Source organism: Dryas octopetala, chromosome 7 (genome assembly GCF_963921425.1).
Source record: "Dryas octopetala chromosome 7, drDryOcto1.1, whole genome shotgun sequence".
NCBI classification, from domain to species: Eukaryota; Viridiplantae; Streptophyta; class Magnoliopsida; order Rosales; family Rosaceae; genus Dryas; species Dryas octopetala.
The window spans coordinates 13,630,904-13,648,523 of record NC_141372.1 but is presented as its reverse complement, the minus strand read 5'-3'; the positions used below and the strand labels follow the sequence as shown (position 1 = coordinate 13,648,523).

The 17,620-nt window shown below is 37.1% G+C and overlaps 2 protein-coding genes across 2 annotated transcripts; both read left to right on the top strand.

The window, feature by feature from the left end:
* Positions 1–663: 663 nt before the first annotated feature.
* Positions 664–10,747, top strand: TH1 (thiamine biosynthesis protein). Its single transcript, XM_086251539.1, has 9 exons — positions 664–1,091; positions 1,231–1,305; positions 2,456–2,531; positions 2,621–2,696; positions 4,462–4,596; positions 7,157–7,221; positions 7,341–7,468; positions 8,265–8,521; positions 9,744–10,747. Exons 1-9 carry the CDS (start codon positions 759–761, stop codon positions 10,273–10,275), a joined length of 1,677 nt encoding a protein of 558 aa, XP_086107665.1. The 5' UTR covers positions 664–758; the 3' UTR covers positions 10,276–10,747.
* Positions 10,748–12,278: 1,531 nt separating this feature from the next.
* On the top strand, positions 12,279–14,962 carry LOC147279883 (protein FAR1-RELATED SEQUENCE 5-like). Its single transcript, XM_086252086.1, has 6 exons — positions 12,279–12,317; positions 12,769–12,918; positions 12,995–13,135; positions 13,243–14,195; positions 14,276–14,509; positions 14,602–14,962. The coding sequence occupies exons 1-6, from the start codon at positions 12,279–12,281 to the stop codon at positions 14,960–14,962; spliced, it is 1,878 nt and encodes a 625-aa protein (XP_086108212.1).
* The last annotated feature ends 2,658 nt before the right edge of the window (positions 14,963–17,620 follow it).

Sequence of the window (17,620 nt, the reverse complement as noted above, 5' to 3'; positions counted from 1 at the left end):
TAGTCAAAAGTTCAAAACATAAAATAGCTTTAATTTAAATAGAAGTTTTCCCTTCTCTTCTTCTCATATGCAATAGTTTTCTGCAATCAAATACCTTTAATTTACCATATGCAGTAGTTTTTCCTTATTTTCTTCTCAATACCCAATCAACTTCAAGTTCAAATAAGTAAATCCTGAATCAAATTTCTGTAATAAAATAGCTTAGCCTTAGTAATTATTTTAAGTTTTTCATGTATAAAAACTCATATGGGTTGAAAAGTAGAGAACTTTATATGAAGAGAAAGACAATTTTGCAAGAACAAAAAATAGAGATTGACATTCAAAGTCTCAAAGGCAGAAATAAATCAAGACTACAAGAGGAAAACGAATAGAGAAATCATTTACCTATTTTAGTAGACCATTGCTCATTTACCAATTTTGCAGAGCTTGCTGTAATGTTGTTTATAGAGAATAGAAGAAGACGCGGGAGGGGAGGAATTAGATGAAAAATCAGGACTGGCTGATATTTTAAGGGTATTTTAGTAAACAAATTATGAAATTTTTTAATTTTTTAATTTTGTTTTTTGTATCAATAGGCCATTTTTTTCCCCCAAAAGTTGAGTAGGGCCTGTGTCCCCCCCTGGTCCTCATGTGGCTCCGCCACTGGCTACGAAGTAAGAAAACATTTCATTCACAGTTTTTCTTTCATTTTCTTAGTAACCAAACGGAGAGGCTGTTCTCTTCACATTTTGCTGTATACACTGCTGCCCTTGTCTGAGATGCACTGTAACTTCTCCTATTCGTTGTCGATAAATCATTGCCAGGCTGTGCCGCAAGGATTCAATCAATCAAAGGGTTTGAACTTATTGTTGGTGAATTCGAGAATCAGCCGAAACAAGCAAACAATAACTTTCATGGAGATGCAGGGAAATGGAGGTCCAGTGACAACTGATCACTCTACAATTAAGATTCCACATGTACTGACCGTTGCTGGCTCAGATTCGGGTGCTGGCGCTGGAATCCAAGCAGATCTTAAGGCTTGTGCTGCTCGTGGAGTGTACTGCTCTACTGTCATAACTGCTGTTACTGCACAAAACACTGTTGGGGTTCAGGTTGCTGTTTATGTTGTTTTTCATGACTTAAACTCTACTTGGTTTCCGAGAAAGTATAGCAGAAGATAGAAAAAAAAAATATATATATATATATTTGTACCTGGTGTTGTTATAGCTTTTTATTTTTTTAAATTGACAGGGTGTAAACATTGTGCCTGAGGATTTTGTTGCAGAGCAGATGAAGTCTGTGCTATCTGATATGCATGTTGATGTGGTAAGTCAAAGTATAGTTTCCACCTCCAAATATTTGTATATATACTCTCTTTCGTATCACAGAAATACCATCTGTAAGCAATTGAAAACATGAACCGTTATAGTTTGTAAAACAAATAAGCCACAGGTTCCGGTTCAGCTGTCAAATCGACCATGGTGGTACAATGATGTTATTGTCAGCCATCATCATGAGGTTATAATATTTTTTAATTTAATTAATTGATTAATAATAGATCATGAATTAGTTACGTAATTAATAAAAAAAGTTATATATATCATGAGTAGTTAATAAAATATTGTTAAAAGAGCTTATTGCTTCTTTGGTTTTCAAAGTTGATTTGAGAATGGTTCCATTTTGTACTTGTAACTCAATGCATGTTTGCTTTTGACAATATTCACTTCAAGCATAGGGGTTTGAGCTTAATGTCATGTTTCTCTATTCATCTTATTTTGGTCCGAACTAGAACTGGCCAGGTAACAAAGAACTGCTAATGGTACAAGTCTAAAATAGTTAGCAGGGTAACTTGGGCTGGAATTTAGACACGATGACCATTCATCCAGTCTAATTAGCCAGGTGGTGGGTGAGTGCACGTCTGTGTAGTAATTGGAGATAGACAGAATTTGAAGTTACATTATAAAGCATTTTGATTCAGTTGAGGAAAGCCAAGGCTTAAATTTAATGGAAGTAAATAAATGCACGTTGCTGCAAAGAAGCATATGTAATTATTTTGGATTCTTTATTAATTAGTCTGGATTCTGCAGAATGGTTGCAAGATATTTTATCAGAATGTCCTTGATAATTTACGTTTGTTGAATAGCCTTTGAATTTTTTATCATAGTCATATCATTTATTTTTGCTGCTTGAATTCATAAGCTTATAATTTAAGTACTTTTCATGAATTAAATTGCAGTTTACTACTTTACTTTTACTCAATGGATTGCAGATGTTAGAGGCAGATTAATTTTTCGTATTTGGCTAAAATTTTTAATTATTATCTTTTCAAATATTATTTTGTAAACGTCATTAAATCTTTCAGCTTTCACTTCCTGTATACTTACTGTGTGCCTCTTTTGTAAAACTTTGTTTGCCAAAAAAATAAAAAGGTATTCCTTCTAAATTGGTATTGACCTGCACATGATATCGTTCCTAGGTGAAAACAGGTATGTTACCTTCTATTGGCATAGTCAAGATTCTTCATCAACATCTTAAGGAGTATCCAGTTCGAGGTATGCTTCCCTATTAAAGTTTGATCATGTTGTTTTCTAATGTTATTCAAGTAGGATTTTAAATGAATTGGTAATATCATTGAAGGCAGCTTTAGTGGTTGACCCTGTTATGGTATCTACAAGTGGAGATGTACTGGCTGGTCCTTCCATTCTTGCAGGGTTCAGGTATGCCAATCTCTTGTGTATAACATTGAGTAAATTCATAGTCCTGCCATCTGGTATTCTCGCTATATGCAAACCTCTTAGGTTCATTTGGTGGAGGTTTTAGGCTGTTCAAACCATCCTTTGAATGCACAATGTGCATTAGGGTCCGTTGGACAGAAAAAGAGAAGTGTGTTGGTGCTTGGTGGGTTATGCAACTGGTTTTCGCGTAAGCTTGAAAGGGCAGCTTTCTCTGAAATGCGGAGAGCACAAAGCTAATTGTACTATTTGAAGTTATCTGAATGGACAATAATGTCTTGTTTATTACATGTTCAGCTATATAATTTTAGTGATCATCCTCCTACAGTTATTTTCTTTCATTTGACTAATAAACCCTTTTTCTGTTTTTTTTTTTTTTTGGGGTAAGTTTTTATCATTCTTATTTGGATAGTTAACATTGATAGGATCATGTGTTTCTATTACGAGAGAAAGCTCATAAACATTTGCTAACCAACATAAATAAGTTAAAGGATCTTTGCTGTGGTGTAAGAACATATCAAATGACCAAGATAGGACACATGCATACCACTAATTTTTTCCTCTTTAAATTCTAATCAAAAACCATTTTCTTAGTTTTTCAAAGAACATGAGATAGTCATTGCTTCTAGAAACAATATCTACATTCATTTTTCATATCAATTTTAGGCCAAATGATACTTTCAGTCCCAGTACTTTCATGAAATTTCCACTTTGGTCTTGTTCTTTTAATTTTGGCAATTTCAATCATGCACTTCCAATACGATATCAATTAAGTCCAAATTATTAACCTCGTTTAAATTGATGATGGAAAATTCGACGTGCATTGCACATGAGTGGTATTTTAGACATCTTACTTCACCTAGATGCCTATATAATCTCATACCCGCCCTTGTACGCAATCAGTATGGAAAAATAAGAAGTTTCAATGTCAAACTAAATATGTTAAATGGCAAGTAGGGGCTTAATAGGCATCTAGGTGGACTAAAATATTTGAAATGTCACTCATGTGCAAAGCATGTGCTTCCACGTCGAATTTTCCGTCAACAATTTAAACGATGTAAACTATTTGAACTTAATTGCTAGCATATAGAAAGTATAGGACCAAAATTGCCAAAAATTAAAGTATAGGACCAAAGTGAAAATCTTGTGAAAGTACAAGGACCAAAAGTGTCATTTGGCCTAAATTTTATTGGATTATTATTAGAATTCAATTCACAATGCAATGAGAATGTAGAATTTAGATATTTATTTAGTAAAAATGCACATTTAATTTTTGAATAGTTAATGTGTGGAATATATTTTTAATTTTGTTTGGTGTGACTAAAATAAATAATATAAGCAAAATTATGATAATGATAAAACACTAACTTCAATTCCCATTTTTGCAAGTAACTGCAACCAGTAGCAGTTTGATAGTTACTCAGCAAATGTGCGATTAAGTTGTCTACCACAACAGCTTTTTTGATAACACTATTGGCAGTAAGGGCTCTATCAAGTATGCTATTCAGTAATCACTGATAGAAAATTTGTTTCTTCACCTGTGCTCTTTAATGAAATGAATATTTGCATCTTGCTTGTGTGCCTTGAATAGCTTCTTCTTGGTTTTGCTTTGTTTTTTTTCTTGGCTGTTTTTCTGTGGTTGTCATTGGATTTCTTTTTCCTTAAATAAGAGAGAAAGTCCCCCTTTCACATTGCTTACGTAATGGTCGATACTTCTTAATAGTTGTAATTTTCTGGTTCCTGCCTGCAGAGAGGAGCTTTTTCCCATGGCTGACATAGTAACCCCAAATTTAAAAGAAGCATCTGCTTTACTGGATGGTGTGAAAATAAAAACAGTTTCTGAGATGCGTTCTGCTGCAAAATTATTACATGATATGGGCCCAAGGTTAGCTATTGGAACTTGCTTAAGATCTTCAGTTCTTTCTTAATCAGATGATTTGTAAAACTCCTGTTGCTTGTATCTGTTTGAGTTATTATAATCCTGTTAACCTTGGTCAACTTTTGGACATGTTTTTTAGTTAAGAAAAATGATGCATTAGTAAGTTTTTAATGCATTGGAATACAGTTGAAATTATAAGAGAGGGTACTTCACTTCCTGGTATCTATATACCATTGCATAGTGGCACTTTTCACCAATGTAAATGGCTTCTTTTTGTTCTCACAAGAAAATTCTTTCATTACTACTCGAGACTTTTTTTCTTTTTTGTGGAATTTCAAATTTATTAAAAGATCAACCAGGCCAAGGAGAACAACTAAGAAGAATTAGAGCCACAAGAAAACAACATAAGAAACTACATGTTTCTAAGCTTTAACATAAGAAACTACATGTTTCTAAGCTTTGACTCCTATTTCAGACATGTAACCTTCTCTGCCCCAAACCACACACCTTCACATTTGGGGAGACACACTTCCTCCTAAGCCACCTTAGCTATGTAGTGGGAAGCAAGCTTACCCGCCCAAATTAAGGCTCGTAGTCTGCTCACAGAATTTTGTTAGGTAAGAAAAGGTGAGATGCCCAATACCACTGAATGCTGCAAAATACTGCTTGAATCACCTGGAGTCTCCCAGCAAACGACAAATTTTTATTCTCCCACACGGGCCACACCATAATTCAAACTTCAATTCTCTCTATAAGAGGTGCACAATCTTGAAACCTGAGGCTGGTAGAGATAATGGGCACACTTAAGTATCACCTTGTCTCAACCCTCTTTCACTAGAGTAAAAAACCCACAAGTTCCCCATTGATTAAGATAGAAACTTAGCTGAAGTGATACAACATGTTATCCACTTACCAACATGCCAGGGAAATTAAAGCAGAATAGGGTCTTTAACACAAACTCCCAGTCAAGAACATCATAAGCTTTCACTTAGTCTACTTTGAGAGCACGCCTAGGGTTACCATCACCTTGGTGGTAATTTCTTAAAGTCTCTTGGATCACTAAGATATTATTACCAATCTTCCTCCCTGCAATAAACACAGATTGGTTGAGGCTAATGATCTGTGCAAGAACAATTTTCACTTATTAGCATTCAGTTTTGCAATGATTTTGTAGAAGGTGTTGCAGCATGAAATGGGTATAAAATCCCCCATATAAGAAGGGTTTGAAACATTAGGAACCAAGGTAATGAGTGTAGAGTTGAATTCCTTTAGAAGTTTCCCAGACCTGAAAAACTCATATTGATCACATCTTGGCCAATAATGAGGCCAAGCTTTCTTAAAGAAGCAACCATTGAATCCATCAAGACCAGGGGCCTTATTAGACTTCTAGGAGAAGCAGGTTGCAGTGATATCTTTTTTGCTTTTTTTTGTTCTTTAATATTTTGAAAGGAGGCTGCAATGATATCATCAGCTCAAAACCCACAGAGCAAAAATCATGGGGTGAAAGTCCTCCCTATCAGCTGCTAACCTAAATTAATTACTACTGGTGAGTGATCCGAAATCCCAGGGACATGGAAATCAGCATAGCTGTTAGGAAATTTTCGTAACAAGCATTCATTTCTAGAACTCTATCAAGCTTCTTAGAAATGCAGTCGTTATCTTCTCTCTTGTTACTCCAAGTGTAGAACATACCAGAGTACCTGAGATCCTCAAATTCAGCAGTGCTTAAACAATGAACAAAGTCATCCATAGCTGTAAACCTGCTATTAGAAACCCCTGCCACCTCAGAAGAGTGTCTGATGACATTAAAATCTCCAAACCCAATCCAATGAAAATTCCTGCAGCTGCTAGAAAGAGAAACCAGATTTTCCCACAGGTTCCTGTGCGCCCCATCATCATTAGAAGCATGAATAAAAGTGGCAAACTATTCTTTTTATCCTGGTAGGAAAATGCGACAATGGTACAATTGATCAGATTCTGCAATTAAAGAGCCTTTAAGAGCATCTGGGATCTAACCAGCCCATATTCTACCTAAAACACGGCTACTGCAGTTATTGATCTTCTCCCAATTCTTTAAAACAGCTTTGGAATAGCCATTCAAGTTGAAAGGTTTGACTTATGTCCCAACACATGGCTATTCAGTCTGGTCACCTATGTTTATACAAAGGATTACTTTTGGGTAAATTGAAATTAACCTTTCCAGTAGAGGGAACAAAGATGAGGAGACAATGACTGTTCAGGGGGTACGAAGCCCAATATCCTAAGGTCTCTCATGTAGCCTATAGGTTTAGGAAGAGTTGTGGTATGATAATATTGTCATTCTTATATCAAGCTACCATCTTGAGGGTTTCTATGAAACTTTTTTTTTTTGGCTCTCTTACAAGAAATAATATTCCGTACTTACACTACTCACTTTTTCGTATTTCACATTTTTCATCTTCATTATAGCAACATTTTTTTGCAGAATGAATTAGTTGTGATGGTAGGAAAAATTTGAAATAAAAATTAAATTGTTCTATTTTGAAAGAGGGAGTGTGTTAAAATAAACTGTTTATTTGCTTTTCAGAAATGTTCTGGTCAAAGGTGGAGACCTTCCTGATTCATTGGATGCTGTTGATATCTTCTTTGACGGTGAGCTTAAGTATCTGGAAAGCTTCAGGAATGATGATAATATTGGTTCATCTACTTGATGTATGAGTGAAGAGTTAATGTTAATGGAAAACTTAAAAATATAGAATTGATCATTGCAGGTGAGCACTTATATGAGCTGCATTCATCTCGCATAAAAACTCGTAATACTCATGGTACTGGTTGCACTTTGGCATCATGTATTGCAGCTGAGCTGGCAAAAGGTTCCTCAATGCTCGAGGCTGTTAAGGTAACTATATATGTGCTTCTTATGCTATGAGCAATGCAGGGAGTCAATGACGACATATATTTATCTTTCTCTTGTTGGGTGCATATTATGAACTAGTCATTCTCAAGAATAACAGAAGATGGTTAAGGAGTTAGTATGTTAATACAGGTGAAGATGTGCTCCTTTGTGGACCTATGTGTGGCTTTTTGACACCCACATTCGGTGTCTTCCAGTTGGATGGTATCTTTAACAAAAATACTGTTAATAAAGATACTGTTCAACTTTTTTCATGTAGAGTTGCATAGCTTAAGATGAGTTTTCCTGATATCAAATAGCAGGGATAAAATGTTAATATAGAAGTTTGTAATTTCACTTTCATTGTCCTGTGCTGTACAGAGTGGGGGATAATTTCTTAGAAGGCATCATGTCCACTCTAATACAAGAAATTTATTTGACTGAAGATTTATAATCTTGTTTTAGGGTTTGCTATTATATAGTCTGCAACTTGTTTGCCTTAAAGATTTTGCTTGGACCTGAAGCTAACTACTAATCCCGTCTCTCTTCTCTCCCTCCTCTCTCATTCTACAAGGCTTTCTTTCTATTTGTAAGTAATCTGCAATGTGTTGGCCTTTAGGATATTGCTTAAATTTTGATGCTAGTTGGGTTACAGTTTGTGTCCCATTATCCTATACCATTTTCTTAGTCCTCTCTCTCTCTCTCTCTCTCTCTCTCTCTCTCTCTCTCTCTCTCTCTCTCTCTCTCTCAGAGACACAATTGGAGCACCTGAACTTCATCTTTTTTATCTTTATTTTGGCAGGTAGCTAAATGCTTTGTTGAGACTGCCTTAGATTACAGCAAAGAGATTTTCATTGGAAATGGTCCCCAAGGCCCCTTCGATCATCTAATGAGGCTTAAGAGTAGCATCCACAATTCTCGTAGACAAGTCAGATTCAGTCCAAGTGATCTATTCTTGTATGCTGTTACAGATTCAGGTATGAATAGAAAGTGGGGCCATTCTATCTCAGATGCTGTTAAAGCTGCCGTACAAGGAGGTGCTACCATTGTCCAACTGAGGTTCGTTGCCTCTTATATGCTTCTCCCAAACAGTTGCATCATAATTCTTACACTCTGTATCCCAAAGACACTAGGATTCGGTGGGGGTCTCTAGTATCGAAGCCCGGTCCACCTGGGGGATTTCTAGGTAAAATAAGAATAATAATAATAATAGTAATAATAATAATAATAATAATCTTACACTGTTGGCAATATTCTCCCAGATAACTTATGTACTAGTGATCGGTGCTTCCATTTGTATGTATTAGTACATCTAGTGCAAGTAATCCTAGAGATGTGCTTAGATTGATCTTGATTCTTGTATTCTCAATCATCATTCCCTATCTCTTGTGGAGGGCTAATTATGATTTTTACTTTTAAGTAATTCTGAGATTAATGACAATGAATTAGACCCCCAGGCCCAGGGCCTTCTATATTTGTGAAAGTTGAAGTACATCTGCAATATTCCTACATTTATAATTCTTGTGTAGAGTCAGATGTTGGTTTCGAGTTACAAATAATGCCAACTTTTATCAAGTTATTTACCGGTTGGCAATTTATTAGTTTATAATTTCTTTTTATAAATAATATAATATATATGCATAGGCAGCATGCTTTTATTGTTTCACCTTGGAGTTGCTTACTTGGACCCCAACTGTCACCCAGCACCTCTCATTTCTGTTATTTTTATGCATTTGGGAAAATATCCTATTTAGAATATTTTTTCCAAATCAACTTAACATTAATCTGGACATTTAGTCTTCAAGTTTCATGGACTAAATAGAAATGTGCCCTATTATTAGCTAATTTGTTAGTTAGCTCATTCACTTTTTGGAAGATAAATTTTATTGTAAAGTTTCTGCATGTGATATGTCTTATCTCACAAACTATATAATGTTAACTTGAAAGTAACTTTGCCATGTAATTGGTGATGATGTTTTGAGGATCTTTTTCAGTATGGTTATGCTGTTGCTGCCCCACCCTGAAGAGTGAGTGAGTGAGTGACAGTGTGTGAAAAATTGTTCTTGATATCAGTATCAGGATTCGGACCATCTTTGGTGCCTTGTGTTCTGCCATGTATACAGAATATCTCATGCTCAATAATTTTTTTTAAAAAGCGTCTTGATGAACCCCTGTTTTTTTGGTTCCTTTATATCAATTTGTATGAGTTTCCAAAACTATGGTTATAGTTTTTAATTTCTATATCTTTTCATCTTGACAATACTTTCACTTTACTTCGCAGGGAAAAGGATATTGAAACACAGGATTTTCTAGAAGCAGCCAAATCATGTCTCCAAATTTGCCATTCCCATGGAGTTCCTTTACTAATAAATGATCGTATTGATGTTGCACTTGCCTGTGATGCTGATGGTGTGCATATTGGCCAGTCTGACATGCCAGCCCATGTTGCACGTGCTATCCTTGGCCCTGATAAGATTATTGGTGTATCTTGCAAGACACCTGAGCAAGCGGAACAAGCATGGATTGCTGGTGCTGATTACATTGGTTGTGGCGGTGTATATCCAACTAATACAAAGGCTAACAATCTCACTGTTGGGCTGGACGGACTGAAAACTGTTTGCTTGGCTTCTAAGTTACCTGTGGTTGCAATTGGTGGGATCAATGTTTCAAACGCATGTCCAGTGATGGAAATTGGTGTGCCAAACCTAAAAGGAGTGGCGGTTGTGTCAGCTATATTTGATAGGGAATGTGTGTTGACAGAGACTAGGAAGTTGCATGCAGTTCTAATGGAGGCAACAGCAGTGGTGAAGTGAGACATGCACGGATAAGGCTTTGTTTCAGAGTTCTCTCCAAAATTGAGTATCATAATCACTAAGGAGATTGTGGTACTGAGCATGATTAGTTTCTGTTATAATGTTCACTTTTTCTTATCAGTGATTAGAGAATGCAATCAATCACATTCATTGTATGTTAGAGTTCGGCGTGGCTAAGAAAATTGATATTATGGCACTTTGGGTACCTGCACTCATAGTTTGCCTGCTCAGTATGGACATTGATTTGTTCAGCATGGACCTTTGCTTACCCAGAATGGATGTTTGCTGCCTCAGTATGGATATTTGCTTGTTCAGTACGGACGTTTGCTTTTTATAATATTTGCTGTGTAATGCTGCAATGTGATATGATATCCTGCTCTAATTATTAATTCATGCTAGCTGACCATGTGCTTGGCTTCTGATTTGAATTGGTGGCAGAAACTTTCAATATAATACTTTATCTTATTCAATTTTTCTTTGCTGCAGATTGAGTGGATATGAAAAATATTAAAGTTCCATTTCATGAACCCTCAGCTTGAGATCTAGAATATTTCCATCTTGCTGAAGTTTAGGAACAGCTTTTACTATTATTATTATATTATTGTTTTCATCATCATCATCATAATAAAAGGGGGGATGAACTTGCATGTTCACTCAGATCCAGAATCTCATCATCATCACTCAGATCAAAAATCCCATCGTCCCCTCTCCCTATTTTTTATCAAATCCAAATCTATAAGGAGACTAAGTACATGAAAAAAAACAAAATTGGGCATCATCATCTTCACTCATCCAAAATATTGTCCCCTACTCCCTATTTGTTTCAAATCCAAATGTATAAGTAGAGAGTAAATGAACAAAAGAGGGCACCCACACAAGTTAATGCTCATAAGTCAATGCAGATGTGGTATATTCGCTAAAGATTAGAAGTGAATAGACAAAAAGCAAACAAACAAAATGTGAATAGACGAGTATAAAAATTGCCGAGAGACCGCACCCCCCACTTGTCCAAATTAAACAGAAATAGACAATTCATCAAAAAGAAAGGAAAAAAAAAAAACAGAAATAGACAAGTCCCCAAAAAGAAAGAAAAAAAAAAACAGGAATAGACAAGAAAAGTAACTTAGAAGAAAACCTAAAAGATGAGCAAGAAAATCAACTAGGTATTTCTTATACGCTAAACCAAAAGAAAATCAACGGATCAGTGATGCTTTGGAGGATCTGTTTGGATCGTCAATTTGGGCTTGGGAATGAGTATCAGATTTTAAGAGAAATCCAAATCTCATTTAATAGACAAAAGCTATCAGTAATTTAGTATTGTTTAAATTTGAGGTTAAAATTTAGGGGAATATTAGCTAATTAAGGACTTAAACTTCGGTATCGACGCAAATTTCGATAGTCCAAAAACTCGGAAGTTTCGATGGAAAGTTCAAGAAAATACCGAAATCGGTAAAAATTAGACAAAAAGAGTGGAAATTTTGAATGAAACGTAAAAAGATGTTTATTAATCAATTATCTACTATTTTGAAAAAAAAATTGAAGAAACTTAATTACATAGTGGGTTTAATCTAATATGGGATAATATAATGCATGCCGCTAACAAACATTGTTTCTTAGAAATTGTTTACTAATTACTTAAATTTGATTGAACACACCTTAATTTTAGAGTGCTGCTATTTGCACACCCCTAATTTTCTCTTTGCACACTCCTAACAACCTAATTTGTGAAATTACTTAATTGACACAAATAGAAATGACCAAAAAGGACAACCTTTATTATTTGAAAAAAAAAAAAAAAAACTCTCCTTACACACCCATCCCAACACTCTTACACACCCCACCCAACACTCTTAAACCTCAGCCAAAATCATCCTAAAACTCTCATTGCACACCCCCTCCTCTCATAACCTCATCTCTTCATTTTTCCTCCATTAAACCCTAAGTTTTCTCTCTTGGTCACATATACGCAATAAGATTGTAGAAATACATATTAGTTTTCATGAATGGAGCCTTCACTCGTCCCTTATTCGCCTTCCGACGAGGTATGATCGTAATTTTTTGGGTTTTTTTTCGTGTTTTTTCATTTTCTGTTCCCGGTTCATTCGGCGAACCAGTACCGAACGTTTCTGCATTGTTCGACAGATGACTACCGAACACAACTAACATATTCGGTGGTTAACTGCCGAATGAAAATTACAAAAAAATTTTAAAAAATTCATTCGGTGACTGTTTGCCGAATGAACTTATAAATTTCGACAGACACATGCCGAACATTTTACATATGTTCGGAAGACATCTGTCGAATGAAGTATTTTGTTTACAAAAATCGATATTGTTCGGTAGTCAACTGTCGAACGAAGGTTATTGGTTCGGCAGATTACTACCGAACAATATCGATTTCGTTCGGTAAGCTTTTACCGAACAGATTCATTTCGTTCGGTAACCTTCTACCGAACGTACTGTTTTAACATTATTTACATGTTTTATGTGTAGGATGATGAACAATATGAGCAATATGGTGGTGCTTCTACTCGAAACAGCAAGGTTGAGGACTACATTGGGGCCGAGATCGAGGTCGAGGCCGAGGCCAAGGTTTTGACCGAATACTCACGTGACTATAGTAATGAATTCACAACAAACGAGGTATGAATTTGTTATTTGGGAAATATATGTTGCAAATGTAGTTGAAATGTGAATAATGTAAATTACATATGTGTAGATATTTCATTCGAGGGATGCATTGGTTAGCTGGGCACGTGCACAAGGAAGGACGAACAACATAGTCATTGTGATTATGAGGTCTAATACAGCAGGGGTGGGGAAGAAGAAAGCTAGAGTGTTCCTTGGTTGCGAACGAAGGGTCACCATAGGCCATCCAAGTATGATGTTGATAGTTGTATAGTAAAACGTCCTAAGGATGGTAGGGACTCTACTACAAAAAGATGTGGATGCCCCTTCTCATTAAAGGGTGTGCAAACTGGTAATGAGGATGAATGGATGCTAAGTGTGGTATGTGGAGTGCATAACCATAGAGTTTTAGTTACTGGTGAAGGACATTCATTTGTAGGGAGATTATCTGAAACAGAGAGTTCTTTATTGGTGGATATGTCTAAGAGTTTAGTGAAACCGAAGCAGATTCTGACCATTTTGAAGGAAAGAGATTATTCGAATACAACAACAATCAAAACAATATACAATGTCAGACACCGCAATAGGGTGAAAGAGAAGGCTGGAAAAACTAAAATGCAGTGTTTGCTAAGTAAGTTATCTGAACACAAATACTTTGAGTGGCATAGATGTTCTGGTGGTGATGATATTGTGACTGATTTGTTTTGGAGCCACCCTGGTTGTGTTGATCTCTTACGTGCATTTCCACATGTATTGATCATGGATTGCACGTATAAGACTAATAGGTACCGTCTGCCACTCTTTGAGATTGTTGGGGTCACTTCCACAAACATGACTTTCTCAGTTGCATTTGCTTACATTAGTTATGAGAAGGAAGACAATTACATTTGGGCTTTGACTAGATTAAGGTCGTTACTCAGCGATGATTGTCTTCCTGGTGTGATTGTCATAGACCGAGATCTAGCACTCATGAATGCAATCTCTGCAGTTTTTCCTACTGCTAGACATTTATTGTGTAGGTGGCACATTAGCAAAAATGTGATGGCAAATTGCAAGAAAAAGTTTGGAACCAAGGATGATTGGGATAAGTTTTATAGTTCATGGTATTCCTTGGTAAATTCAACGTCAGAAGATGTGTATTTAAGAGACTTACAGCAGATTGAATCTAAGTTCGGTTGGGTTCCTGGAGTTATTGACTATTTGAAGGACACTTGGTTGATACCTTTCAAGGAGAAGTTTGTGGCTGTATGGACAGACACATGTATGCATTTTGGTAATACAACTTCCAATAGGTAAACACTTTCACATATTTGGCATTACTGGTTAATTATTATATTGTGTTGCATATAAACTAACTTGACTCTATTAATAGGGCGGAAAGTGCACACGCGAAGCTAAAAAGGGAACTTGGCTCTAGCCAGCTTCCCTTTGATACCTCTTGGGCACATATACACTCATTGTTAGTATTGCAGCATACACACATCAAGGCATCATTTGAGAAGAGTCGAACGTTTGTCCAAGTCAAAATGAGACAGCCGGAATTGAAAGATTTGATTGGTTATGTATCTATGGCGGCATTGACTATAATTGCTTGTGAGATTGGCCGGTAATTTGGATACTAACTCAACTATAATTACTACCATGAACACTTCATTAATGTGATGCTTACTGACTAATATAATTCTTTTCTTTTTGTAGGGCCGATTCAAATCCGACTGGAACATTACCGTGTGATTGCACTATTCGCCATACACACTGTTTGCCATGTGCACATGAGATTTTGTCGTATAGGCGACGTAAGATGCGTATTCCACTTGATTCAGTGCATCCCCGTTGGAGAAAGTTGGATATGCTTCACGAACCACAAGTGATAGTGTCAAATCCACCGGTTCAGTCAACACTTGATAGACTAGCAATATGGATGGAAGGACAGAATGAGGACACTCAGAGGATGATAAGTTTGAAAATAGAAGAGCTTATGAATCCAGAGATAACGGTGCTAAAAGAACCGCGTGCGAAGGTAAATATATATAAGCATGTAGATATTTGTTTTGCATGAACCTAAGTATTTCACATAAATAATGAGGTGGATTCAATTATATAAATTAACCATAGTATTTGACATAAATAAAACCTTATCTAGTTACAGAAATTACAAAAATATCAAGTTATAATCATTGGCGGGGACGTCGTCTCGAACCGCGTTGGTATGTCATAGTGTCCTGCAAGTGCGTCCCCTATGTTGCAAACTCTGAACTGACTGATAGAGGTAAGTAGGACGTGTGATAGCAACTTCTTCGCCCATGTCAATAATCGGTTGGGTAATCCGTAACATCCGAGCCTCGCGCTTCTAAAAGCCAAAATATGCGAACATTAACAGATACAATCGAAAAATGAGAAAATTTATTGTGTAAATTTACGTACCCGATAGTATGCAATATCCGATGTGGCGTGTGGGTCAAATGCACCTCTGCGAGTAGGGTTGTGGACGATTGGATGTGATATAGAGGTGAACCAATCGAGGTACCCTCTCACAGTATCCGATGGCCGCCTCACCGGTATACTGCGCGCCTCCTCAGACAACACGTGATTCCCCCATGCCTCCTACATACCAGCTAAATAATTGTACATGGGTATGTATGAGTGCGCATTCGAACCTCTAACCCCCTGAAAAACCGCACGTGGTGCAGGGGGGATCGTCTGTACCCTCCCAAACTGCCTAAGTACTCTCTCGGGACAATAAGGCTCAACAACATCAAAACACCTTATCATCCCTGTGAAGAATGCTATAGCTGGCAATGGGTGTGCTTGTCTTTGAGATTTGTATGGTTCCCAAATAACCTGAAAAAAAACAATAACATTATATAGTTGAAAACATTAACGTAATAATATAATCCTAAATTTATAAAAAGAATATACCTCGTCAGCCGACAAAACATCAAGTCGTTGCCGTATTCTTTGCACTGCTTCAAGATCACTGCCACCATCCCGCCTTGAAGTCCAGCGGAGCGCACGAGGTGAATTCTCGGAATAATTCATATCGTACGATGGACTGAAAATGGTGTGCATGTGCTTGTACACCCAAGCCTCTATCAGTGTCATATATCCGCCGATTTGCTTGACACCAGCTCGAGAGGCAAATCCAAGCTGCCTAAACAACCATGCTAGGCATCCAGCGCCCCATGCATAATGGCTAACGGTGTCTAGATCAGTGAGCAGTCTCAGATATTGGACTTGTACCCTTGTGCCAGTCTTATCTACAAACATGGTACAACCCAATAAATACAACAGATACGCCCGGGCTGCACATTGGATTTCATGCTCAGAGTCGGCATCAGTGACATCACTAAAGCACGTACGTAACCACTCTAATCGTATGTACTCACCACCAAAGTCCATCAACTGCTCTGATGCCTGATCCCCACTAACTTCTAAATATGCAGTTAGTAGATATTCAGAAGTAATGTTATCCTCGACAAGTGTAGCCACTGGTGCACCACCAACCGGAATGCCTAAAATGTTGGCTACATCATCTAGTGTGATGGTCATCTCACCAAAAGGCAGGTGGAATGTATTGGTCTCCGGATGCCACCTCTCAACAAAAGCGGACACCAACATTTTGTCAACCGTACGGTAAGAACACTGCACCAGTGATGTCAACCCAGAATTAATGACATATCCCTTCAACCGGTCATTATATGTTCTGGCCCACAACTTCCACTCACGAAGCTTGGTGGTTTTGGACATGCACCTCAAAGGCTCTCGTTCCTAATTCAAACATAACCAAACAAATTCACTCATTATTACTGCAAGTTACACAAGCATATAATACCAACTGTTAAAGATCATACCTCGTTGTTCCAAATGTCAGCAGCTACGTCAGTTCCATAACTCCTCAACAGGGACGTGTCAATAGGACCTCCCGGGAAAGGCTCAGCAAGCTCGTTAGGATTATCCTTATTGTAATCCTCAACCGGAACCTCAGCTTGTTCATGAACTGCCTCACGACTAGCTCGTGCTTGTACTAGCCTTCGTCGCCCAGAAGCTGTGGGTCGTGTTCTTTGCATATCATCGGCAACATCGGGGACTTCCCCTCTGGATGAAGATGCACCACGTCTGATTCTTCTTCTATCCATCCTATATTTTGAAACAAGAAATTGAAAATTGTTTTAGCAAATTTATGATTTTTTAAAAGCTTAAAAAAAAAAATCAACACAGGTGGTTCGGCAGTCAACTGCCGAGCAAAGTGGCAACTGTTCGGCAGTTGACTGTCGAACACAGTTGCCACCATTCGGCAGATGGCTGTCGAACCAAAATAGGGAAATTCAAAATTTTGCATTCGTTCGGTAGCGTGATGCCGAACCAATTCATTTCGTTCGGCAGGTAACCACCGAACTAATATTCACTGTCGAACCAAAATATGGAAATCCGATATTTTGCATTCGTTCGGTAGGGTACTGCCGAACCAATTCATTTAGTTCGGTAGCTGACTGCCGAATGAAATGAATTCATTCGGCAGACCAGTGCCGAACGAGCTGCGAAATCAGAAAACTAAAAACCCCGAAAATGCTCACTCCATAACCCGAAATCCTCCCTACAAATCATCTCAAACAGACGAAAACGGTATTTGGGATGGATTAACTAATTCAAATTAGATAAAAAAGTATTAGATTTACATTTAAATAAACAACATTTACATTTACAACTAATTTATTCG